Source organism: Crocuta crocuta, unplaced genomic scaffold (assembly GCF_008692635.1).
Source record: "Crocuta crocuta isolate KB4526 unplaced genomic scaffold, BGI_CrCroc_1.0 scaffold429, whole genome shotgun sequence".
Taxonomy (NCBI): Eukaryota; Metazoa; Chordata; class Mammalia; order Carnivora; family Hyaenidae; genus Crocuta; species Crocuta crocuta.
Genome location: NW_027527381.1, coordinates 1,862,316 through 1,888,763, shown reverse-complemented (window position 1 = coordinate 1,888,763; position 26,448 = coordinate 1,862,316). Strand labels below are relative to the sequence as shown.

The window sequence follows — 26,448 nt, the reverse complement described above, 5'->3', positions numbered from 1 at the left end:
TTTAGCAATATTACTCTATCCCCTCTAACCCTTTTACTTATTGTCATTATGTAGTTTACTATAATAATCTTATTTGGCTTATAAGACATTATTATTATGCTAAGAAATCAATATTCATTTACATTTAGCCATATTTTTTACAGGGTTCATTATTCCTTCCTGAGGTTATACATTTCCATTTGATATCTTTTTCCTTTGAACTGCCGTTGATATTTCCTGTAGTGCAGATCTGCCCTGTATAAATTCTCTCAGCTTTTTTTATCTGAAAAGGTCTTTATTTCACCTCTAGCTTTAAGGACCATTTTCAGTGTATACTAAATGCTAAGTAGGCAAAGTTGTTTTGGTTTGGTTTGGGTTTTTTGTGGGGGAGGGGAGGCAGAGGGATTGCTCTTGCTTTATTTTGTTCTTTCCATTTTAAAGGTGTTAGTATATTTTCTTCTGGCATCCATAAATATGTCTTTTTTGTGTCTTATTTTTGTTACTTATTTTGCTCCTATGTTTTTCTTCAAGCTTTTTAAACAGTATTTGATTTTCAACAGTTTTACCATCATATGCACAGATGTAGTTTGTTTTTAACCTGCCTTAGGTTATTTCAATTTGGGAGAGACTGTATTCATTAGGTCTTTCTATATTGCTTCTTCTTTTTGGATTCTAGTTACACAAATATTAGACATTTTGAATTCATCATGTTTGTTATTGCTCTATTCTGCTTTTTCACATTTTCTCCCCTTTTGTTTCAGTATAAATACAGGCATACATCTGAGATATTGTGGATTCAGTTCCAGACAACCACAGTAAAGCAAATATCACAATAAAGCTAGTCAAATGAATTTTTTGGTTTCCTGTTGCATTTGGAAGTTATGTTTACACTATACTGTAGTCCATTAAATGCATAATAGCATTATGTCTAAAAGAGCAATGTACGTACCTTAATTTAAAAGTATTTTATTGCTGGAAAAAACGGTCATCTGAGCTTTCAGTGAGTCATCATCACAGATCACAGATCACTGTAACAAATATACTAATAATGAAAAAGTTTGAAATACTGCTATTACCAAAATGCAACAAAGACACGAAATGAGCAAATACGATTGGAAAAGTGGCGCTGACAGACTTGCTCCATCCAGGGTTGCCATAAACCTTCCATTTGTAAGAAAACACAGTTATCTGCAAAGTGTGGTAAAACAAACTATGCCAGTATTTTTACTGATCTGTCATTTCATAAAATCTGTCTTTTGTGTTCTCTAATCTTCTACTGTGTCTCAGTGAATCCAGTGAGCTCATTATATCATATAATGCGTTTATCTTTCTTTTCTAAAATTTTTTAACATTTATTTATTTTTGAGAGATTCAGAGAGAGACAGAGCCTGAGTGGGGGAGGGGCAGAGAGAGAGGGAGACACAGCATCTGAAGCAGGCTCTAGGCTCTCAGCTGTCAGCACAGAGCCCTGTGTGAGGCTTGAACCCATGAACCAGAAAATCACGCATGACCTGAGCCGAACTCGGACATTTAACTGACTGAACCACCCCATGCCCCAGATATTGCATTTTTCAATGTTAGAATGTCTGTTTAATATTCTTTTACAGATTTTAGTTCTTTGTTGAAAATAACCATGGATTTAGCCATTTGGCCCATTTTTTCCTCTGTTTTCTTGAACATATACATAGGCTTATCATGTTGGGGGTTTTTTAGGATTATATTGAATATATACATTGGAGGAAATTGATATCTTTACAGTATTTACTCTTCTAGTCCATGGCTATTTATATCCTCTACTTATATCTAGATCTTTTATTTCTCTCAACAGTAGGTTCTAGTTTTTCCATAGAGGTATTTTATATATCCTATTAGATAATTCCAAAATTGTATAATTTTTTTTTTTTACAAATAGTTTATTGTCAAATTAGTTTCCACATAACACTCAGTGCTCATCCCCACAAGTGTCCTCCTCCATGCCCATCCCCCCTCCCCCCCACATCCATCAGTCCTCAGTTTTTGTCAGCATTCAAGAGTCTCTCATGGTTTGCCTCTCTCCCTTTCCTCCACCATTTCCCCCCTTCTTCTCCCCCTTGTTCTTCCATCAGGTTCCTCCTAATCCTCGTATACGTGCAAACATATGATATTTGTCAAAATTGTATAATTTTTGATGCCACTGTTTTATTCATCTGTTTTGAAATTTTACTTTATAACTGTGGCTCATGTATAATTTACTTTTGTGTATGACTTTATATTCAGCAACTTTGCTGAGTTCCTTCATTGATTCTAGTAGTGTATTGGTAGATTCTCTTGGTATTTTTGTAAACCCATGATACCATTTTAGGACAGTTTTATTTGGGGCACCTAGGTGGCTCAGTTGGTTAAGTGTCCAACTTGGGCTCAGGTCATAATCTCACAGTTTGTGAGTTCAAGCCCCACAATGGGCACTGTGCTGTCAGCTCAGAGCCAGGAGTCTGCTTCAGATTCTATGTCTTGCTATCTCTCTCTCTCTGCCCCTCCCCTGCTCTTGTTCTGTCTCTGTCTCTCAAAAAGAAATAAACATGAAAAAAAAAAGACAGTTTAATTTTGTGTTTTCCAGTTCTTACACTTCTTATGCTAAGACTTCCAATAGATTGTTGAACAGAGAAGTGCCATACTCTTGACTCAAAGAAGTAAATATATTAACTCAAGTCTTTTTTGAAAATATCCATTATAAGATTAAGGAAGTCTCTTCTAGTCTTGTTTTAGGAAGAGTCATTAAGCTTATCAGATTCTTTTTCTGAATCAGTTGAGATCATTGTATGATTTTGCTTCTTTATTAATGTGGCAAATACCATTAATTGATTTTCAAATATTAAACAAATTTTGTCAGTATTAATCACTTTTATGTTGTTACCAGTCTTATAAATGGATTTCATTTGTGATTTTCTGATTATAGGTAAATTCCATTATCATTTTATTTTGGCCATTTTGATTTACCTCTTTGTAAAAAAAAAATTTTTTTTTTATCTTTATTCTTGAAAGAGAGACAGGGTGTATGCAGGGAAGGAGCATAGAGAGAGGGAGACAGAATTTGAAGCAGGCTTCAGGTGCTGAGCTGTCAGCACAGCTGACAGTGCTCAACCAAATGAGCCACCCAGGCACCTTGATTTGCTTCTTTATAAATTGTATTTATATTCTTTGCCCTTTTTATATGGCATTGCCCATATTTTTTTTGTGTGAATTTTTATCTGGCATAGATAATCTATATCTAGTATATCAACACAGGTTTTTCCCACATGCTGCTAATTAACTTATGCCTTTTTTTTGCCATGAAGATTTTTTTTTAAATTTCTGTGCAAGTATGTCTTTTTCTTTATATCATCTGAATTTCTTTTAATGGATAGAAAGGTTTTAAAAATATTTAAATCCTTTAGATCAACAACTCATGCGAGTGTGCATCAGCACTCACACACACACGCAAGACATTTACTCTAATTAGAAATCTAACATTATTCTGGATTATTTTTGACAGTTACTGTTAAAACAAATTTTATTTTATTTTATTGGGCATTTGATTAGAATTATATTAAATTTTGGGCACCTTGGTGGCTCAGTTGTTTGAGCATCTAACTCTTGGTTTTGGCTCTGGTCATGATCTCATGGTTTGTGAGTTCAAGCCCCATGTCAGGCTCTGTGCTCTCAGCACCATCTTGTTTTGTGTTTGTCCTAATCCTGCTCAGGATTCTCTCCCTCACCCTCTCTTTCTGCTCCTCCCCTGCTTGTGCTCTCTTTCAAAATAAATAAATAAACATTACAAAAAGAATCATATTAAACTTATATATTTATTTTTGGAATGTTATTTTTATGCTGTTAAATTCAAGAATTTAAGTATGTCTTTATCTTGGCACCATCTTGTTTTGTGTTTGTCAGTAACATTTTGTTTTCTTCATTTAAGTTCTTAAGGATTTTTTTTTTAGTAAATTGATTCTTGCACAGTGTGTGTATTTTTGTCTTTATTATGGATTATGTTTTTCCTATTTCCCTTTCTAAGTTGTTATTTCTAGTTTATATTTTTAAATTTTTTATCTTTATTTATTTTTGTGAGAGAGATAGAAACAGAATGTGAACTGGGGAAGGGCAGGGAGGGAAGGAGACACAGACTGCAAAGCAGACTCCAGGCTCAGAGCTGTCAGCACAAAGCCTGATGCGGGGCTCAAACCCATGAACTATGATATCATGACCTGAGCTGAAGTTAGACACTTAACTGACTAAGCCACCCAGGCACCCTTAGTTTAAATAAAGCTGGTCTGTCTGTCTGTCTGTCTTTCTTTCTTTCTTTCTTTCTTTCTTTCTTTCTTTCTTTCTGTCAGTGTAAACTTTTATATTCAGACACCTCAATGAATTATTTTTTTAAATACATTCAGTTTTTTCCCTTGATCTTAGATCTTCCAAATGTATGGGTAATATCAGTGATAAGAAGTAGTGTTTTTTGTCCAATATTCTATTTCTTTTCCTTCTTACTATATTTGTTAGGCACTCTAAAGCAATCTTTAATAATGGTGCTAACTGGCATCCTTGTTCCTGATTTTAATAGACATGATTTTATAGCAGAACAGTAGTTGAATGAGCAAAAACACAGATGTGACCTCTATCACAATTTGTTGATGAAGCTTGGTATAGGGAAGATATTCAAAGTGAGCAACACTATAGTTTTGTTCTTGATTGACTAGGAAGAAATAAGAGGTAAAATAATTAAAATATATTCATACACAACTTATTTTCCTAAGTAAGTTAACTGAACTAGATGCAGTTCTGGTATCCTGGTGTTATGGTAGGACTGTCAGCAACACAAAGTGCCCACTTAACTTTAGTGATAATGATTTGAAATTGAGAACAGAAAGCCAGACTCCTTTTTTCCCCACCCATTTCAGCCATGTATGTGCAGACATAATGCACAGAAAATTGTATTTATAAGGGGTTGAGATTTCTCCATGTGGGTAAAATGAGTTGAAGATATATGTGAGAAAGTGATTATTAATGATGGATTTTAATGAAGATGATGGGGGAGAGAAAACATACTATCAGGGCATTGCAGGTACTGTTGGGGTGACATTTTTAAAGTTGGGTTAGAAAGAGGGAGATAAATGGAAAAATAGGATGTTAGAAATTAGAAGGTGGAATATTTAACACTGAAAATTTTGAGGAGCTGTAGTTAATGACAGGCTTTCTAAGATATGACGTTTGGAGTGATCAAGTTACAGTGAAGAAAGATAAAAATCATTGGAGAAGAATTGCGAGGCCTAGATTGGAAGGATTACTGATGGAAATTCAGCAATCAACTTAATTAGTTAAGAGAGAATTAGTGTTGGGGGATCTCCTGACTATGAGCTATAAAGTAACGTCTTCAAGGAATGAATGAGAGTGACCTGTTTGTCTTACACAAAATTGCAGTAAGTTCTGAGGTAAATCCGTTCTCTCCGGGCATCAAAAGTATGGGGAATTTCTGAGCAATTGGAAGTAATTAGCAATTACCAGAAACAAATAAAAATAATTATTCAATGATTTAAAATACAACATTTTGGAACATATATATTAGTTTCACCAAAAGGGAAAAGAAGGTAAACCATATATTATTCACCCTGAAAAACATTAGGTATGACTAAAATGAAATTTAGCTATCACATACCTAATCATTTATCAATTTTTATACATAACAGAGTTTACCCAGTAATTATCTGTTGTAAGAATATGATGTTTGAATTTTGCTGTAAATACTGTTACAGGTAAAATTCAAGTTATTTTGAAAATGTAACATGATTTTTCTTTTTTGTTGTTGTTTCAGAGATTTCTCCAGGAAGGGAGAATTACAAACCTTTAATTACTGGAGAAGAAAAAGTAAAATATATTTCACTTGAAATGAATTCATCAGCTCCTGTTGATTCTTCTGTTGAAACAAACAGTCCAGAATTGAGTGAGGCATCTCCACAGATGTCACTGAAATCAGGAGGAAATGTGGATGGTATTTTAATAGGTCAAAATGAGCTGTATTTAATTTAATAATACCTTAATCTCTTCTATATAAACAGGTCTTTATAAACAGATCATCAAAACATGTGTATGTTTGGGTGATTCATCTCAAATTAAGTTCACTGTTTTTCTATGGTTAATAACTGGTCTAGATTTTTAAATGCTGTATAATAAATCACCCCAAAACTTAGTGTTAAAACAGCAATGATTTTATTATATCTCATGATTTTGTGTATCAGGAATTGAGTCAAGGCTTGACTAACCTAATTTTTGTAATTCATGTGCTTTTGTCTCTGGGATCACTTCGTGGTATTCAGTTGGCAACGTGGTCTGACGGGTTCAAGATGGCTTCAGTAGTGTCTCTGCAGATACAGCTTGAAGGCTGTGTTAAGCCTGGCCCCTCTCCCTCTCCATGTCGTCTCCTTACCTTTTTGTATGCCCTTTCCAGCAGGGTAACTGATGTTTTATATGGTGGTCCAGGGTTCACAGATCCTAGGCAAAAACTACTTGAACTTGTAAAAGCTAATCTCAACTGGCACAGTATCACTTCTGCCTTACTTCATTGGTCAAAGCAGTCACAGGCCAGCCTAGAGCCAAAAGGAAATGAAACAGAGCCTACCCCTCCAAATTAAGAGTGTTAAAGAATTTGCAGCTGCTGGTAATATCCCATTGTCTGCCACCTGACCAAAATTGTTACATTTCCCCCCACACGCATAGTATACTCACCCCTTCTTAAAGCTTCGTCTTATTATTTAAAGGGCTCAAAGCCTAGGGGCGTCTGGGTGACTCAGTCAACTAGTTCTGTGGATTTCGCTCAGATAGTGATCTCATAGTTTGTGAGATTGAGTCTGACGTTAGTCTCTGTGCTGCAGAGCCTAGTTGGCATCCTGTCTCTGTCTGTCTTGTCTGTCTGTCTCTCCCTCCCTCTCTTCCTGTCTCTCTTTCTCCAAATAAATAAATAAACTTAAAAAAAGGGGGGGAAGAACTCAAAGCCTACAGATGTTATCCAAGTCAGGCCTATGTAGAGATGAGTTTTCTTGAGTATAGTTCTTTGAGTACAGTTACTCTATCTCAAGACCTGTAAGCAAAAAAGAGAAGTTATTTGCCTTCTATATATCTAACATTCAGTATTGAAAGAAGAATAGGGACTCCTTTTCACAAATGAGGAAAATGGGGGACACATATCAATCATTAGTCCTTAGAAATTCTGAAAGCCAGCCAGGCGTAGCAATGTCAGCTTGCTTCCTTTGCACCAAAGTCCGTGTCCTCAAGGGCTTTTCTAAACTATCTTTCCTTTGGAATCCAAGCTGATGGTGTTTCTGCAAGTTGAAAATTAGTACTTTTAGTGGGTTTTGTATGAACATTGTCACATTTACTATATTTGATAATTTTTTTCTTCTTCTTTCTTCATTCCTTTTTTCTTTGGCCCCTCTCTTCTTTCAGTTACCCATAGGATGCTGTGAGACAGTGCTCTTGAGATTCTTAAAAATCCTTTTGTTTAACAAAGAGAGTCTGGGAAGCATGCCTTTAAATCTTTCTGTGCTATAACAGAAGGTCTTATGTCTATACACTTGACTTCATCTTTGCCCTGAGACCACATTTTGCTGCCCTGAATTCAGTGTTTGTTTTGAGGCCATCTTTTCCCATAAGAAACTCCTGTTGCCTGGAAGGAATTAACTTAGGCTCTCTCTTCTAAATTGTCCTCATAAACTAAACAGTTCTTTCTTCAATTAATCTCTGTCTTCTTGAACTTTATCAGAAGCTACTAAAGAAGCTACTAAAGAAGCTAGTTGACACTTTTAATATTCGGCTTAGATAGGATCTTAGCTGGGTCATTAAATCTCTTTAGTATTTTTTCTGTCATTATTGTTATTATAGGTACCAAATTTTCTGCCACTGTGTAACAAGAATCTCCTTTACTCTAGCATCCAGAAACTTTTTTCACTGGCCAGTCTCTTGTCAGCAGTCTCCTTGAAGCACTTTTAATGTGTGCCTGTTGTCAAGTCCCAAAACCAGTGCACATGTTTTAAGCTTTTGTTATGTCAGCACCCTATTTTCAGATATGAAATTCTGTTTTAGTTCTCTATTGCTGCAAAACAAATTATTCCCCAGACTTCGTGTCTTAAAATAGCTTATTTATCTCAGGCTTTAGTGGGTTCGGAATTGGGAAAGTTCTCTCCCATGTGGCATCATTACCACTCAGTGGTATTCATCTGTCAGCTGGGCTTATGCAGGAAGGGGCAATATGATGTCATTCCCATGTCTGGTGCCTCTGCAGAGCTCAGCTGGACCTGTTTAGGTGGTTCCCTCTCCTTATTTTAGCCTCAGGAACTTGCCGCGTGGTCTTTCCAGAATAAACTTCTTTCATGGTGGCTTGTAGATTCCAGTGCAGAAGCTGCCAGTTTTCTTGAAGACTAGATCTGAAACTGTCATAGCAACATTTCAACTATCCTCAATTGGTTAAGACAGTCACAGTGCCAGACCTAATTCAAAGGGAGGGGAGCTAGAGGCCCCTTCTAGATGAGAGGAACGTTAGAGACCCTGCTAGGTGTGTGAATATCTTTAATTCACCACAGTAACTTAAATAGTCTTACTTATTAGAATTATAGTTAGTAGGGATCTTATGCCTTTTATTAAAAAAAACAAAAAACAAAAAAACAGAACCCTGTTTGACATATAATAGAAGCTATACAGCTTAGTGCAAGTTTACAAACATTGTCTACAAAGAGCCTGAGAGTAAGTATTTTAGACTTTGAGGGGATTGCAATCACAAATCTAGTTTGTAGAATAAGTCATATTGGTATGACTTAAGGTGCTAATTAATAACAATATTTTCCCCAAGTGCTTACCTCGTACAAGTAAGCAAAAAAAAATTATTTGAATAAAGGGTTAAAACTTTAAGGATTGGCACCATATCAGTTATCTTTTAGGACAAGCTATTTGGAAACTTTAAAAATAGAGAATGAAAGACTTACCTGGATTTCAGGAAAAAAGAGAGGGTGATGGTGGCTTAAACAAGAGCATTGATAATCTGAATTGGAGAGGAAAAAGAGAAATCAACAAATGAAGACAGAAACTTTTCTCATTAGTATTTACTTTCACAAAATATCAACCAGGAGTTAACAAGATTAAAGATCTACAGATAAAATATTTAATTTTTGTTAGAATTAGTATGTTAGCCTAAAATGAGGTAATGATCTTTATAGAAAATTTATTCAAATTTCTATATATGGATTTTGCTTTCAGATATGTTTATTGTTATGTTTTTGCTTTTCAGAATCTGATGGCTTAGAAACAGAAGTTCTACAAGAGCCAGATGAATCAAACAAAGATGGTACCTTGCCATGCATGATCATGGATGTATGGATTAGTGAGATAAAAGATACAAAGGAAACTGAGTATGTTACCTCTTTTTCCTTACATTTCAAAATCTGGATCCCTTTTGTAATACCTTTTTCTCAAATACTGTACTAAGCTAATACTGCATTATATCCTCTTATTATAATACCTTATGAAATAATTGTTGGTAAAATATTACATTCATGTGGTTCAGAGATCAAATATATAAAGTTATAGAGTAAAAAGTCTGTTTTCCAACTTTGTCCTCATCCAGCAAATTCCCATTGTCTCTTCCTTCCAGATATTTTTAATCTATACAAAACAAAAGTGTATAGTCTCCCTCCCTTTTAAATAAAGTTCTTAGTATAATGTAAACAGTACTTTCACCTTTTTTATTTTTAGTCAGTAACATGGGAATTTTTTCATAGTAATCTATAGAGAGCTTTTCTTATTTTATGGCTACTTGTATGGCTATACCACAGTTCAATAAATCTTCTACATTAATTGATACTCTGCATCAATTGATTATTACAAATGATGTTGCAGTGAATAAGCTTTTACATAAGGTAATTTTGCCTGTATATATCTTATAGGATGGATACATAGAAGTACAATTTCTGGGTCAATTGTGTATTTATACGTTGCATTTGTAATTTATTTATTGTTCTTCCCAGGGTTTGTACAATTTACATTCTCAGAAAGAATGTGTGAAAACTCCCATTTCCCCTAGCCTTGCCAAAGTTAGGATCAAAGTTTTTTATTTTTGCCAATTTGATAGGTTAAGAAATAATATCTTAGTTTATCTCTTATGATTGGTAAAGGGAGCACATTTTTTCACATGTTTAAGTTTCACGTGTATTTCCTTTTCTGTGAATTCTCTGTATATATCTTTGACCAACTTTAAAAACTTGGTTGTTGATCTTTTATAAGTCAGTAAGAAACCATTAAATACCAGAAATATTTGCTGTGGTTATTATGTGAGTTGCAACACTTTTTCCCTTGTTGAACACCAATGTTTTATTTTTTTGCCATGCAGAAGTTTTTGTTTGGTTTGGTTTGGTTGTCATGTTTACCTGGATTTTAATAATAATTCAGAAATACTTTGTTCTTTCTAAGATTCTCAAGAAATTTTTCAATCTTATTTTCTACTAATTTTACATGGCACTCTTTACATTTAAATATTTGACCTATTTGTAATTTATCCTAGTATATGGATTTAGTTTTTCTTCCAAATGGCTACCCAGTTGTGCAACTCCATTTATTAAAAAGTCCATCTTTCCTGCACAGTTTAAAAATGCCACTTTTAATATGTACTAAACTTTCTTAATTATTTGAGCTGTTCTTAATGCTTTTTTCCCCTATTCCATTGGTCTGTCTGTATTTTTTCTCCATTGGTCTTTATACAGTGTGCTGGTACACACTATTTAAGCTAAAATGTAAAATATATTTTAAGATCATGTAAGGTTAATTCCCTTTCATTGTTCTTCTTTTTTGGTTTTCTTGGCTATTCTTGTTTGGGTAATATTTCATTTGAATTTAGAATTTACTAAATTTTGCTCACCTTCCTCCGGGAAAAAAAATCACTTGGTATTTTACTTGGATGTTAAATTCATAAATTAATGTAGGGAAAACCAACTGTTGGTTTCTTCCTGACCATGAAGAACATGATAGAAGTTTTGAATATTTTTATAGTTTCCTTCATCTAGGTTTTACACTTTTATTGGTAAGCTTATTCCTAGATATGTTATCTTTTGTATCTTTTGTTTGGTGTTAAAAATGGCCCCTATTCTATGAGATCTTCTAACTAGAAGGTTATAGATTTCTTTACATTGATTTGTACCCCACTATCTTATTGATATATTCTGTTGTTCATGATAGATTTTTAGTTGAATCTTTTGCTTTTTTCACATATACAATCATATCATATGAAAACATTGATGATTTTATGTCTTTCAAATTTTTTTAACACTAGTTTTTTTTCTGTAATTGTCTTAATATCTTTTATACAGTGTTAAATATTGGAAATAGAGGATATCTCTGTGTTTCTCTTGACTTTAGTGAAGATGATTCTGTTGTTAATCCTCATTAGGCATGACTATACTTTGTAACTGAGATAGGTGTCAATATTTTATTGAATTTTTAAAAGTCAGGAATGAATTTTATTAAATGACTTTTCAGCTTCTATGGAACCATTCATATTTCTGTTTTCCTTTATTTATTAGTACAGTTAGCCTTTGAACAACACTGTTTTGAACTGCATTGGTCTTTTTATACATGGTCTTCATATACATTTTTTTCAGTAAATATATTGGAAAATTTTTGAAGATTCATGACAATTTGAAAAAAGTTGTAGGTGAATTGTGTATCTTAAAATACTGAAAAAAATAATAATAAAAAGCTAGGTATTATTTTAAAAATACAGCATATAATACATATAACATGCAAAATATGTATCTATCAACTGTTTATGTTACCATTAGGCTCTGGTCAACAGTAGTCTATTAGTAGTTAAGCTTTGGGGAAGTCAAACTTTATATACACATTTTAGACTGTATGGGGGAATCAGTACCCCATCTCCTATGTTGTTTAAGGGTTAACTGTATAATTAATCATATTAATGTATTACTTAATATAAACCATCCTGCATACCTTAAGTAAACCCTTCTTGGTCATGATATATTATTTAATGTGCTTATATATTTTAGGATTTTTATATTAATACCTGCAAGAGTCATCTGCCATTCCTTTTGTTATGGGAAATCATTGTTGGATTTTGTTATTCTTGTTGTGCTTCTTACATAAAAAGTAATTGGAAGTTTCTTCCTCTGCCATGATCTATAACAGGGACAGTTCATCTTTTTCTGTAAGAGCCAGATAGTAAATATGTTAGCCTCTGATAGGCTATTTGGTCTGTGATGCAGCTATTCAACTCTGCCCAAGTATTGCAAAAGCAGCCATAGATGATACATAAACAAATGAGTGTGACTGTTTCAGTACAGCTGTATCTATAAAAACAGGAGATGGGTTTGGACATGGGCAAAAAAGCAACATATGCAAAAGCAACATATGCTATGCTTATCATAGCAAATAATTTGAAATAGTCTAAATAATCAGTAATAAGAAAATGGCTAAAAATACTGTGTTCCTGTTTACTACACAGCATATGCAGCACTTAAAAAAAAACGATTTGGGAAAAAAATGTTAGTTTCATTTCTATTGCCATTCAACAAGACAATATCAGATTTATTAAAGACCTAAATGTCAAAAAATAGTAAGTAGGCAGCCTAATAATTAATATCCAGAATTCTTAAAGAATTCACACTAATTAATCAGAAAAATACAAAAGTCCAAGAGAAAAAAATGGGGAAATAATATGAATGTATTGTACTCAAGGGAGGAAACCACATTATATGGTTAGTAAATGCAGTTGTATGATACTTAATGGATTATCAGCAGTCAGTACTATTGAGAGAAAAAGACATCAGACTCCTGAGTTCTTTGACTAACTTTACTCAGTGGAGAACTATGGATGTATGAATATTGGATACTTGTTATTCCTCAGAGGAGAGAAATAAATAAAATGCAGGCCAAGAGATCAGATGTGTTTCCAGTGAAAGTTTTTCCATAAAATAACATGAAGCCAGGATGAAGGGAAGCAATAGCATCAAATATTGGTGAGGGGTTGTGAATTAGGTGCTTTGATATGCTATGAATATGAATATGAATTGGGAGAGACAATTTGGAGATCCATTTCTCAGTTTTGTTAGCTTAAAATGTGCATTTCATGGGGCGCCTGGGTAGCTCAGTTGGTTGAGCATCGACTTCAGCTCAGGGCACAATCTCTCAGTTCGTGGGTTTGAGCCCCATGTCAGGCTCTATGCTGACAGCTCAGAGCCTGGAGCCTGATTCGGATTCTGTCTCTCCCTCTCTCTCTGCCCCTCCCCCACTCATGCTCTGTCTCTCTCTGTCTCAAATAATCTATAAAAAAATTTTTTTTAAATAAAATAAAATGTACATTTCATATAAAATACATCCTTTCTTTTTGGTATCTACTCTAAGATTACTCACACATGAGTACAAGGAGGCATATGCAAGAATGTTTATTGTGGGAAAGTCAACAAGTCATTTGAAAGAGTGTAAATAATCAATAAGGAAGTTGCTAAAAATAAAGAAGTTTCTGTATTCTACATTTAGTATACAGTACTTTAAAGACTAAGATGTCACGTCCTGTATTAATATGGAAATATGCCCCAAATATCAAATGATTAATAAAATAATATAGTGTTCAATAAAAAACCATTTCTTTATATTAACACTATATTATTTTTATGTAAATTTAAAGGAAAAGTATGGTAAGAATATACCAAACTAATAACAATAAAGTCAACTAGGATTTAAGCAGTTAGGGGAATTTTAAAAGGAACATTACTTTTGTTTCTTTTTTTTTGGTTGAAGTAAAATTCATATAACATAAAATTACCATTTTAGCCATTTTAAAGTGTATAATTCAATAGTATTTAGTACATTCACAGTGTTGTGCGCCATAACCACTATGTGGTTCCGGAACGTTTTCATCCCCAAAAGGAAACCCTTACACACCTGTTAACCAGCCACTTTCAATTTTCACCTTTCCTCAGCCTTTGACAACCACTAATCTCCCTTCTGTCTATGGATTTCCCTGTTCTGGATATTTCACATAGAATCATTCAGTATGTGGCTTTTTGTATTTGGCTTCTTTCACTTAACCATACATATTTTCAAAATATTTTTTTTATAGGATATACACTTCTTCATTCCTTTTTATGGTAGAAAAGTCCGTTATATGGACTATACCATATATTTTTATCCATTCAGCAATTGGTGGTCATTCAGCAGATGATTGTGGGTCATTTCCAGGATTGTTGCTACCTTTTGACAGTTGTAAATAGTGCTTTTATTAATATTTTTATACAAACTTTTGTTTACACACACATTTTCTTTTGACTATATGGCTAGGAGTAGAATTGCTGCAGCATATGATAATTCTGTTTAACTTTCTGAGGAACCAATGAATATTACATTTTGAATGAAGAACACTGTTACTTGTGTAATTAGACAAATGAAAACTGAAAACCAAAAATTAGAAAAATTTTCAAAATTTAAAACTGAAAAAGTAAAAAAATTATTTAAATTTGAGGTAGATTAAAAAGAATTAAGGAAACAAAAACTGCCTGTAAGCCAAACTTTCAGACATAAGTTACTGGTGCCTTTGTTTTTTGTTGTTGCTTTTATTGAAATATAGTTGACACAGAATGTTACATTAGTTTCATGTATATGACACAGTGATTGACAACTCTGTGGGTTATACTGTGTTATCACAAGTATAGCTACTATCTGTCACCATACAACACTGTTATAATACTACTGACTATATTCCTTGTGTCTCTATTCTGGGACTTTATCCCATGATGTATTCCATAATTAGAACGCTGGACCTCCCACTACCTCTCACCCCTTTTGCCCATTTTCTCACCTCCCTTCCCTCTGGTAACTACCAGTTTATCCTCTGTATTTATAGGTCCGTTCCTGCTTTATGTTTCCTTCATCTTTTACTCATTTGTGTTTATTTTAGATTCCACATATAAGTGAAATCATATGGTACTTGTCTTTTTCTCTCTTACTTATTTCACTGAGCATAAATACCCTCCATGTCTATCTGTGTTACTGCAGGTGGCAAGATCTCACTCCTTTTGGTGGCTGAGTAGTTGTCCAGTGTGTGTGTGTGTGTGTGTATGTGTGTGTGTGTGTGTGTACGTGTACATGTGTGTGTACACATTCATCTGTCAAAGGACCCTTGGATTGCTTCCAAATCTTGGCTATTTTTAATAATGCTACAGTAAACATAGGGGTGCATAGATCTTTTTGAATTAGTGTTTTTGTTTTCTTTGGATAAATACTCAGTAGTAGAATTACTGGATTGTATGATATTTCTATTTTTAATTTTTGGAGAAATCTCCATACCGTTTTTCATAGTGGCTGTACCATTTACATCCTTACCCACAGTGCACAAGGATTCCTTTTTTTTCATATCCTTACCACCACTTACTTCTTTTTGATAATAGCCACTGTAACAGATATGAGATAATATGTTTTTGGGGGTGGTTACCAGTTCATATTTATTGAAATTATTCCTTTTTTCCCATTTTTACTGAGAAATAATTGACCTGTTTCACTGTATAAGTTTAATGCATACAGCATGATGGTTTAATTTGTATATATTTTAAAATGATTACAGTAGGTGCAGCTAACTTCTGTCTTTGTTATGAGATGTTATCTTATTTGGTTTTGATTTGCCCTTCCCTGATGGTTAGTGATGTTGAACATCTTTTTCTGGGTTTGTTTCAAATATTTGGACTGTATTATTCCAGTCTTTAAATTTTTGTTAAAAAATACATGAATTTAATTCCAAGCTGTATTGAAATAAAAATTGTTAGTTCTTCTTTACCTTTTTCCCCTCAATTCACTGCCTTCAAGGATTAAAACATTTCTTTGCAGATCATTCTATTTTTTTGTACTGTGCTACACACCATTTTTTGAAACCTAACACCATTTAGTACTAACCAATCTGCAGATTGCTGTGCTTATTTTATAATATATTAACTATTATTCTTTATAGCATTGCACATAGATTTCTGTTTCTTTTTTTAATAGCTATATGATATTTTATAGTATTAGTATATCATGATTATTTTATATTCTCCGCTATTAAGGGGCATTTTGATTGCTTAAAGTAGTGGTTCTTAGACATTAGCAAGTATTAGAATTATTTTGGTATTTATTAAAATAAATTGATTGGCCTTATCCCCCACAGTTTTTATTTATAGGTCCAGGCTAAGCCCTGAGAATTTGTATTTTGAACACGTTTCTGTGCATTCCTAATGTCTAGAGGCCACATTTTGGGAACCACAGTTACAAGAAGTGGTGAGGCTGGCTTTTGTGACTGATTGTGATTGGTGAAGGTTTTAATATGGTAAAAATACAGTGTGCTTATGAGAAAGAAATATGTATATCTGCACACACGTGAGGAAAATATTTGGAAGAGGGATCACAGGATGCTGCTGACCTTGTACTCTTTTTTTTTTTTTTAATTTAAGAGTGCTTTTATTTCTAGTAAATTCTATTTCTACTGATGTATCCATCTGGGCAGGTTGGAAGATAGGATTATTGTTCAGCAAAATGAAGTTACTGAAGATGGAATCCCAAGGAATGTGGACGACCTTAGTGAAGTTGATATAAGTAAGCCTCACTGTACTAAACTAAATACTTTCTGGAAGGTTGTTAACATGAATCTGTTTTATTTGGACAACGTATTAATAGAGAACATTTCTTGTCAATCACCACATTCATTTAAAAAATGTACTCGTCCTAGAGCATTGGGTTCTTAGTAATAAGCCTGGGTTGTTTGGCAACGTGGGCAATAAAACTTTTTGGCCAAGGGGCACCTGGGTGGCTCAGTTGCTTAAACATCCAACTTTGACTCAGGTAACGATCTCATCACTTGTGGGTTCGAGCCCCGCGTCTGGTCATTAAAATATGAGAAATACAATTTTTCCTATCTAACCTATAGGGACAAGGATAAACGAGCTAAATATGAGTGTCTAAGCAGTGTGTTTTCACATTTCCTTAAATGTGTGTCTACATATTTTGCATTTGATGGAACTATATAGCAAATTAATCCACTTTCTGAAAATAAAACCTTATATCCTGTCAAAGATTATTTATAAGGCTATAGAATCATCTATATACTTTGTTTTTGTTTTCCTGACAGACATGCAGGGGTTTTTTGCTAGAATCCATGTTAAAATACTGTGCTTTTTCAATATCATGTAAAACTATTTAAGTACAGTATAGACTTATCACAGAATCTTTCCTTTATACCACAGGACGTGAAATAAATGATTCTCAGCACTCCAAATGTGATGTAGATAAGTCTGTGCAACCAGAACCAGTTTTTCAAAGAGTGGTTCTTTCAAAACACTTGAATGTCGTCTCTCAAATTCAGTCAATTCTGTGTTCACCAGAAGAATCCTTTCCACTTCGATCTCGCTCTGATTCACCACCAAAAAATAAAAACAAGAGTTCCTTGCTGATTGGACTTTCAACTGGTCTATTTGATGCAAACAACCCAAAGGCAAGTGTGCATCTCAAATGGAAATATCTATTTTAATAACATTTCTTATTTATTGTTTTTCTTTAATAAACCATAATATTGAGTTTTAATCTCTTAAGCACACACACACAACAGAAAGCCTCCATCTTCTCTTCTGGGATTCTAAAAAGAAACTGCCATTGAGAGTACAGCTAGAACAAAACCTATTTCATTGGCTTCCTGTTCAGGATTCTTTTTATAGGGTCTACTTTTATTTAAGCAGAAGATCTCTCTTACACTATCTCCCTTCCTCACTACTCAACCCAACCTCCATTTTTAGTCTGAGACTAAACTTAAGCAATATATCCTTTTTTCTTAAAGTTTATTTATTTATTTTGAGAGAGAGTAAGTACACACATGGGGGAGGGGAAGAGAGAGAGGAAAAGAGAGAACCCTGAGCATGCTCTACGCTGTCAATCCAGAGCCCAACTTGCGGCTGGATAGTGAGATCATGACCTGAGCCATAATCAAGAGTTGATATTTAACCGACTGAGCCATCCAGGCACCCCAAGCATTATATCTTAAATGGACAGAAGTGCTGTTTGCCTAATTTGTATGTAGAAAGACTAATAGATAAGACACTCAAATGTACTTTCTGGCAAAAGATTTCCAAACCTCTTATCTTTTCTCACTTGCTATTTTTGAAATTATGTAACCAATTTTTTCTTACTTTGAAATTACAGTATTACCTCTATAGAACATTTTAAAATATAAAGGAATCACGTATTTTGTTATGTTACATTTTATATGTATAATTTTTACATATATGAAACTTTTTGCCAAAATGGATTATTATGCATATTTTTATAACCTGCTTTTCTGTTTAACATGTATTATAAAATTATTATAAATGTTACTATTAAAAACTATATTATTATAGGGGCGCCTGGGTGGCTTAGTCGGTTAAGCGTCCGACTTTCGCTTAGGTCATGATCTCGTGGTTCGTGGGTTAGAGCCCTGCGTCGGGCTCTGTGCTGACTGCCAGCTCAGAACCTGGAGTCTGTTTCGGATTCTGTGACTCCCTCTCTCTATGACCCTCCCCTGCTCACGCTGTCTCTCTCTCTCTCTCTCTCCTAGAAATTTTAAAAAACATTAAAAAATTAAAAAAAAAAAACTATATTATTATAAAAATAGCAATTTGTCATGGGCACCTGGATTGCTCAGCCTGTTGAGTGACCAACCCTCGATTTTGGCTCAGGTCATGATCTCGGGGTCCGTGAGATTGAGCTCTGTGTTGGGCTCTGCACTGACAGCCCAAAGCCTGGTTGGGATTCTGCCTTTTCCTCTTTCTCTCTCTCTGTCCCTTAACCACTGATGTGTGCTCTCTCTCTCTTTCTCAAAATAAATAAATAAGCATTTTTTTAAAATAGCATTTTGTCATATTGTCAAATAATCTCTCACATCATCTTTCATGACCATAAATTCCATTGTGCTGCTATGCTATATATTATTGTTTTAACTAATCTATTTTTATTGTTGGGCCTTAACCACTTACACATGTATCTTTGACCATAGCCACAGTTATTTTCATAAAATAAATCTCTGTAAGTAGAGTTCAAAAAGTCGTACATTGCCTGATTTCCCTTTAAGAAATAGCTTATAATGGGGGCACCTGGGTGGTTCAGTCGGTTAAGTCTTTGACTTTGGCTCAGGTCATGATCTCACGGTTCATGAGTCTGAGCCCCACATTGGGCTCTGTGCTGCCAGCGTGGAGCCTGCTTGGGATCCTCTCTCTTTCTGCCCCTCTGCTACTTGTACACATGCTTTCTATCGTGCTCTCTCGCTCGCTCTCTCTCTCAAAAATAAAATAAACATTAAAAAGAATAGCTCATAATGTCTCAGTAGTCTGTGAGAGTCTGTACTCCAAATAGCACCAGTTGTTATCATTCACTTAATATTTAATGAATGAGTGATGGTGTTTTAAAAATTTTGTGTTTCTGTGTTTTCCATTGATGTTGGACACTTTTTATATATTTAAGTGTATATAGGAATGAATTACCTGAATTCTTTTATCCTTGGCTGTTTTTTAAATATGTCATTTTGGTTTTCAATTTCGTTTTCCAGTTGGATATGTTTTTATTTTGTGGAATGTTGTCTTAATCTTATTTTAAATGTAGAGATTGCTAAATTCTCTTACTTGTCTAATAGCAGTCAAACTTTCAAAGATATAAACTATCAAAGCAAGTTTATGATCTTTAGAGTTAGAGAGTAAGGCCTACTTATGGAACAGAGAAGGATTATCATATAATTCATACACTTTCCTTTGTAGTAAAGGTGTATAGCTAACTATCTTTAGCCTAGAGATTTTTAATAATTTATTCTGTGTATAAAGTTAACATTCCTGGAGAGCCTGGGTGCTCAGTCGATTAAGCATCCAACTCTTGCATATGACTCTGAGCATCTGGCTCAGGTCACTGTCTCATGGTTTGTAGTTTCAGGCCCCACGTTGTGCTGTGTGCTGACAGTGCAGAACTTGCTTGGGATACTCTCTCTCCTTATCTCTCTGCCCCTCACCCAGCTCACATGCTCTGTCTCTCTCTCAAAATATATAAATAAACTTAAAAAAATAAGTTAACATTCCTTGCATAATACGTTTTATTGTTTGATTTTCTTCCATGACCTTAGCTCAGCCTTAGTAGTTCTGTAGCAGCACTTGCTTGGGAAGTAAGCACAGCAAAACAGATTTCGTGTAGGGGAATGACTGTGAGAGGAAGGGCAAGAAAGAACCCTAGAAAGTCCAAGCAGTTTGTAGCCATTTAAAGCAAGGACAGAAGGCCATACCTCCCTAACCCTTAAATCTTTGATGTCACAAGAGTTCACCACTGGGCCAAAATAGTAAATACTTGATGTTCATAATGGTGACCTTGAAATGTGAAGAAAAGGTAAAATTTATTTTTAAGCATTTAGATAATCTGTACTAAGTGGAATAATTTGAGCTCTTAACAAAGATTTTTGTTAAAAGTCTTTTTTAAAAATGTTAAGCTATGCTACTTATTTTTTTTTTAATGTTTATTTTTGAGAGAGAAAGAGCAAGTGTGTACAAGCAGGCGAGAGGCAGAGAGAATCCCAGGCAGGCTCCACAGTCAGCAAGGAGCCTGATGCAGGGTTCAGTCTGATGATCACGAGATCATGACCTGAGCGAAGATCGAGATGAATGCTTAACCAACTGAGCCACCCAGACAACCCCCTTTTTTTTTTTTCTTTTATTAAGGGAAATCCTCCTTGTACTTTGAATTCTAACGTCTCTCACCTTCTTAAGGATTAACTCTTTTACTTTGGTCACTCTTGTATCATCAACTTTTTCCTCTATAGTAGATCATTTCCTCAGCATACTTATTTAGTGAGTCCCATCGTAATTAGCAAACTTCTCTTGATAACATGTCCTTCTCCAGCCACCACCTCTTTTCTCTGTTCCCTTTTACAACCAGACATCTTCAATATGTTGTATCTTTGCAGTCTTTGCTTCCAAATATATTCCAATATGATTTTCATCCCACTCCTCCATTAAGACTGCTCTTGTCAAATCAATTACTAGTATATTGCCAAATTCCCCATATCTTTTCCTCTTACCTTTCTTGACTTTTTTCTTCTAACAGAGAAAGTGATATACTTTCATTTTCATATCATGAAGTGATATACACTTCATTTTTAAAATCATTTTTATATCTTGGCTTCCTTTATATCATATTTTTCTCTGCACTCATGAGTCACCCTTTAGTTTCCTTTACTGGTGGCTTCTCCTCTAACAGATCTCTGTAAAACAGTGTGTATTCTATCATCGTGTGAAATGTTTTGTAAGTGTCATGAATTAAGTCAAATTGGTTGATAGTGTTGTTCAAGTCTTCTTTATTTTTATTATTTTTTTCTATTTTGTCTAGTTACATCATTTGATGAGAAAAGATGGAAAAAACTATACTTAGATAATTATCTGTCTTTTCATTTGTGTCTATTTTTGTTCCATGTGTTTTGAAACTTTGATATTGAGTGAATAAAAATTTAGTATTGCTGTCTTCTGAATGAATTGATAGGTTTATTATGAAGTGTCCCTTTTTGTTTGATAGTGGTGTTCATCTTCTGTGTCCTTACTAATTGCCTTTCTACTTATCTATCAATTACTGAGAAAAAAGTATTAAAATTTCCAGTCAATTGAATGCAAGTTAATAATCTTTATATAGTCTTGATAAATTGACCTCTTTAATCATTATGAAATGACTCTTTACTCTTGGTCATATCACTTTCTTCTGAAATCTGTTTTGTCCAGTTTTAATATAGCCATTCCAGCCTTCTGATGATAGTGTCTATGAGGTACATATATTTTACACCCTTTACTTTTAATCACACTGATTTTATATGGAAAGTGGATTTTTTGTACCTCTCATCTTGTCAAGTCTTGCTTCTTAACCAGCCTGACAATCTCTTTTATTTAAAGTGATCAGACAATTTACTTTTTATGTAATTTTTATATATTATTGATAATGATTAAGTTTAAACCTACCATTTTACTATTTGTTTTCTATTTGTCTTATCACTTTTTCTGCTCCTATTTACTTTTATTTTCCCTTCTTTTGGAATGAGTATTTTTAGCATTTTATTTAATCTCTACTATTTGCATATAAAATTAGACTTTTTCAAAAATTTAATTGTAATTCTCAATTTTCAAGATACAGTTGTAGCTTTTTACAATCTTCCTTTAATATACCACTTAACATATGACATAAGAACAGTATTGGGGCGCCCAGATGGCTCCATCAGTTGGGCGACCGACTTCAGCTCAGGTCATGATCTCATGGTCTGTGGGTTCAAGCCCTGCGTTGGGGCTCTGTGCTGACAGCTCAGAGCCTGGAACCTGCCTCAGATTCTGTGTCTCCCTCTCTCTCTTCTCCTCCCCTCTCTTGTGTTCTATCAAAAATAAATAAACATTAAAAATTTTTTAACAAGAACAGTATTTATTTAACATATTTAACAGTGTACTTCCCTTTCCACTCTCTTGTCTTTTGGCATTGTTGTCATATATATTATATCCATATGTTATAAACACCACAATAAATTTTTATCATTGTTGCTTTAAACATTCAGTTATCTTTTACAGAAAGTAAAAGTTGAGAGTCTTTATATATTTACCATTTCGGACATTCTTCATTACTTTGTGTAGAATTCAGGTTTCTATCTGGTATTACTTCTGCCACTTTTAAGAACCCCTTTAACGTTCTTGTCCAGCCCGGTTGGTGATGAATTTTTTTTCAGCTTTTGTTTATTTAAAAACCTTTTTATTTCACTTTCATTTTGAAAAAGCATTTCTACTAGGTCTAGAATTGTATTTATTGTCTTCTGGGTTGTATTGTTTCTGACAACGACAGTGTAAATGCAGCTTTCTTAAGGTAGTTATAATAGAGTGACTTGATTTATCGGGTAAGGTATGTTTGTATAGCTCAAAATGAAATCATCTCAAGATGTGATCTTCTCATGATATCACTTATATGAGAACACAATCTAGGTTAACAAATAAAATAATTATTTGTCCTTACCTTTAGACCTCCCTCACTTTAGAGGATGATGAATACAGGATGGAGAGAAACCAGATGTGTTCCACTGATAGTTTTTTCATCTGGGGAGTGGAGTGGAAAACTGATCTCTATAAAAAACTTGAAAATTTCTTTACTTGTTATAGCAAGTGCAGAGTTGGGGGAAATATTAATGTATAATTCGTCAATAGCATATGTGTCTTAAATGTCTTGTTTTAATTTGCTAAAATAGCAATTCTTAGATAATGTCTATAATTTTTGCCTTTGCTAAATGTTAATTTTTTAATGTTTTAGAACCACTTTTCACTTGGTTTATGGGTTGAAGTGAGGATATATTTGTAGAAGTTATTTTTAGGGTTACAAAACAGTTTAATTGTAGTAAGCAGAAGCTAAATAAATATGTTCATTATAATCCATTTTGTACTATAACCAGAATATTGCTAATTCATAATTTTATTTTAAAAATACTAGAGATGAAACTGTGACTTGACGAATTCTTTTAAGTAGAATTTCATGTGAAGTTATTAATACATTTAGTACTTAATTTATTCACTGTCTTATGTGGTTCTCTTAATTTTTGAGAAGAAAGGAACTTAACCAACAACAAAAACATCTAAAAAACCTGTCAAAGAAGACTGTGAACATAAAGGGTTTTCAGTGTAGGACAAATAAGCTGTTGGATTGAGGGTACATAGACTTATTCCAAAAGCAAAGTTGCAAATTACATACATTTTGAAATTTCTTTCTAACTGTATTATTTTACATTAAGTTAGGAAAATTTTTAATGTTTATTTTTGAAAGAGAGACAGCGTGATTGGGGGAGGGGCAGAGAAAGAGGGAGACAGAGAATCCAAGGCAGGCTCCAGGCTTTGAGCTGTCAGCACAGAGAGCCCAGCGCAGGGCTTGAACCTATGAACCAGGAGATCTTGACCTGAGCTGAAGTCAGACGCTTAACCAATTGAGCCACCCAAGCTACCATCTTGGGAAAATTACTTTAACTAGTGAAAGGAATAAACTAGAATTGAGGTTATTTTACAAGAGTTAAAATTTATCTCAACCTAAAAAATATTGCATCTTTATGTAGAGTGCCTTGAATTTGGGTATATAATGCATATATGCTGTTTATTCTTATTGATTAGTATCTGTCCAGAGAAACTGTTACCATATGCATATTTTGCGTACTGCTGGTTTATAACATACATGGTTCAAACCATTAAAATGATAAGGAAGTCAAGCATAAATTCTGCTGACATTGGGAGATTCAGAAAAAAATATTTTCAGTACCATTATTAAGTGCTCTGACAAGCAATGTATCTTCACAATCTTGTAGTTCATAACCATTTTTTTCAAGTGCTGTAATATGTAAATTATGTTCAAATAATGGAAATCTATCCTTTTTTCTCAAAAACAGATTGTACCCATAAAATTGGCAAAGTATATAAATTTTCATTAATATGCTAAACATTGTATTTTCTTCACAGTTTCCAATCTGGTGTAGGATTCTTACCAGGGCTTTAGGAGTTCTGTTTCAAATCTCACAGATTCCTTTAGGTTTATAACCCAATTCTGAGACTTTAGATAGATAGAGAGAGAGAGAGAGAGAATTTGTTTCATTGTTCTACCCATCACATTCTAACTGCTGATAGGTTGGTGGACAGAGGCTGTTTCTATTATTCCTGGTCTTATCCAAACAAATTCAAATTTTAAACACTTCAGCTGTGCATTGTTCTTTTCTTAAGTCAGTTTCTGCTCATCTGATCTCACATGATTCTCAGTATGAAAATCAAGTACCTGTCTTTTCAGCCTTGTCTTCCTGTAGGAAAGGCTCCATTTACAGTCCTTGTTCAGGCAAGTGATATTAGGCTTTTTTTTTTCTCCCCAATATGAAGTCCTTATTTAACCAGTGTGGCCTAGCCAGCAGCTCCTAGGATAAATGATACGAAGGGCCACCAGTTACGTGTGATGGTGCTTTGCCAAGCTTCAGAGTAACTCAGTCCAGGATTTGGGAAAGATATATGGGGAGGATTGGCCATAGGAAAGTGTGAGAGGAAGACTTAGCAGAGATACAGTAAAAGAGGGACAATACAGGCCCTGAATGAGCAGTTCTGACAGATTTCTAATTCCATTCCCTGGGCATCTCCAACTAAACCCCTCTCCCTGCCTTTTAATGATGACTTGTGAATCCCTTTATGTCGAAACCTAGGCATAACTTGAAAGTTTAGTTTCCTCACTGAAAAACTACAGAGCTGAAATTCAAGAAAATTAGGTTCTAATCTTGGACAAGTCACCTTTAGAGCTTCTAGCTCTAAATATATGATATAAAATAAAAAATTAGTATTAGCTCTAACTTTCTAATTTTTTTATCTCATTTTTCTAATGATCTTACTTCTACTAAGAAATCTGTTAACTTTTTTAGATGTTGAGGACATGCTCACTTCCAGATCTCTCAAAATTGTTCAGGACACTGATGGATGTTCCCACTGTAGGAGATGTTTGTCAAGACAATCTTGAAATAGATGAAATTGAAGATGAGCATATTAAAGAAGGACCTTCTGATTCTGAAGACATGTGAGCATGACATCATTAACATACTAGCACTAACAGAATTTTTGAGTTTATAGGAGTTCTAGAGACGTAACTCACCTAGACAGTTTTTATAAATGATCTGTAACTGATGTTTTCACTACTTACCTTTTTACAGCATTTTTAAAGTACAGTCATGCAAGTTTTGATATGTATATTTGCCTCTAAGTAATATTAATGATTTCCTCTCACTTTGAAGAATATAAGAAAATAGTTTCTATGTGTGCACTCTGTCTTATTCACTACTGAACATCTAGGACCTTGACTTGTCCATGGTACACATGTAATAAATATGGTTTAAGTGGATGAATATTAGCAGGGTGATGACTATTTAATAGTTTAACACCACATGATACAAAGATTGCCGTGGAAAATTGTGAAGTATGTACTCTTCTACAGCTCCTTAGAGAAAAGACCAGAAAGCCTCTATCTCTCTCTCCTGCCATGTGTGATTTCAAAACTATGGCAGTGAAGAGTTAGCAGGTAGACTAGTTGTTTTGTTTGCATATGTATGTTCACATACACTTCATTGCTTTCCCAAAATTCCTTTTTTCATGATTCATGGGGAATCTAGAATCCAGGAGGGAAATTTAACCAATACTTCTGAGAACTGTGGGAACTGATTAGCACCTTAGAAAGTAATCCTTTTCCACCTTCTTTGAAACAAGTAAGCCCTCTCATGTTACTATCATGTTACTCTGCACTGTCAGTGCAGAGCCTCGATCTCAAAAACCATGATATCAGGATCTGAACAGAAACCAAGTCGGTTGCCCAACCAACTGAACTGAGCCATCCAGCTGTCCCTAAAATCACCAGTTTTTATCTGACTGC

The 26,448-nt window shown here is 34.1% G+C and overlaps 1 protein-coding gene across 9 annotated transcripts in view; it reads left to right on the top strand.

Moving 5' to 3' along the window:
* The window catches only part of NEK1 (NIMA related kinase 1), a 221,576-nt gene that overhangs the window by 167,864 nt on the left and 27,264 nt on the right, over positions 1–26,448 (top strand). For 6 of the 9 annotated variants that reach the window (XM_077772766.1, XM_077773160.1, XM_077772902.1 and 3 more), the window contains 5 exons: positions 5,801–5,989; positions 9,263–9,383; positions 16,511–16,599; positions 17,247–17,494; positions 25,451–25,602. In XM_077772766.1, the coding sequence (XP_077628892.1) occupies positions 5,801–5,989; positions 9,263–9,383; positions 16,511–16,599; positions 17,247–17,494; positions 25,451–25,602 (799 nt within the window). The remainder of the gene's footprint in view (positions 1–5,800; positions 5,990–9,262; positions 9,384–16,510; positions 16,600–17,246; positions 17,495–25,450; positions 25,603–26,448) is intronic. The other 3 variants (XM_077773048.1, XM_077772837.1, XM_077773233.1) reach the window with 1 other exon arrangement.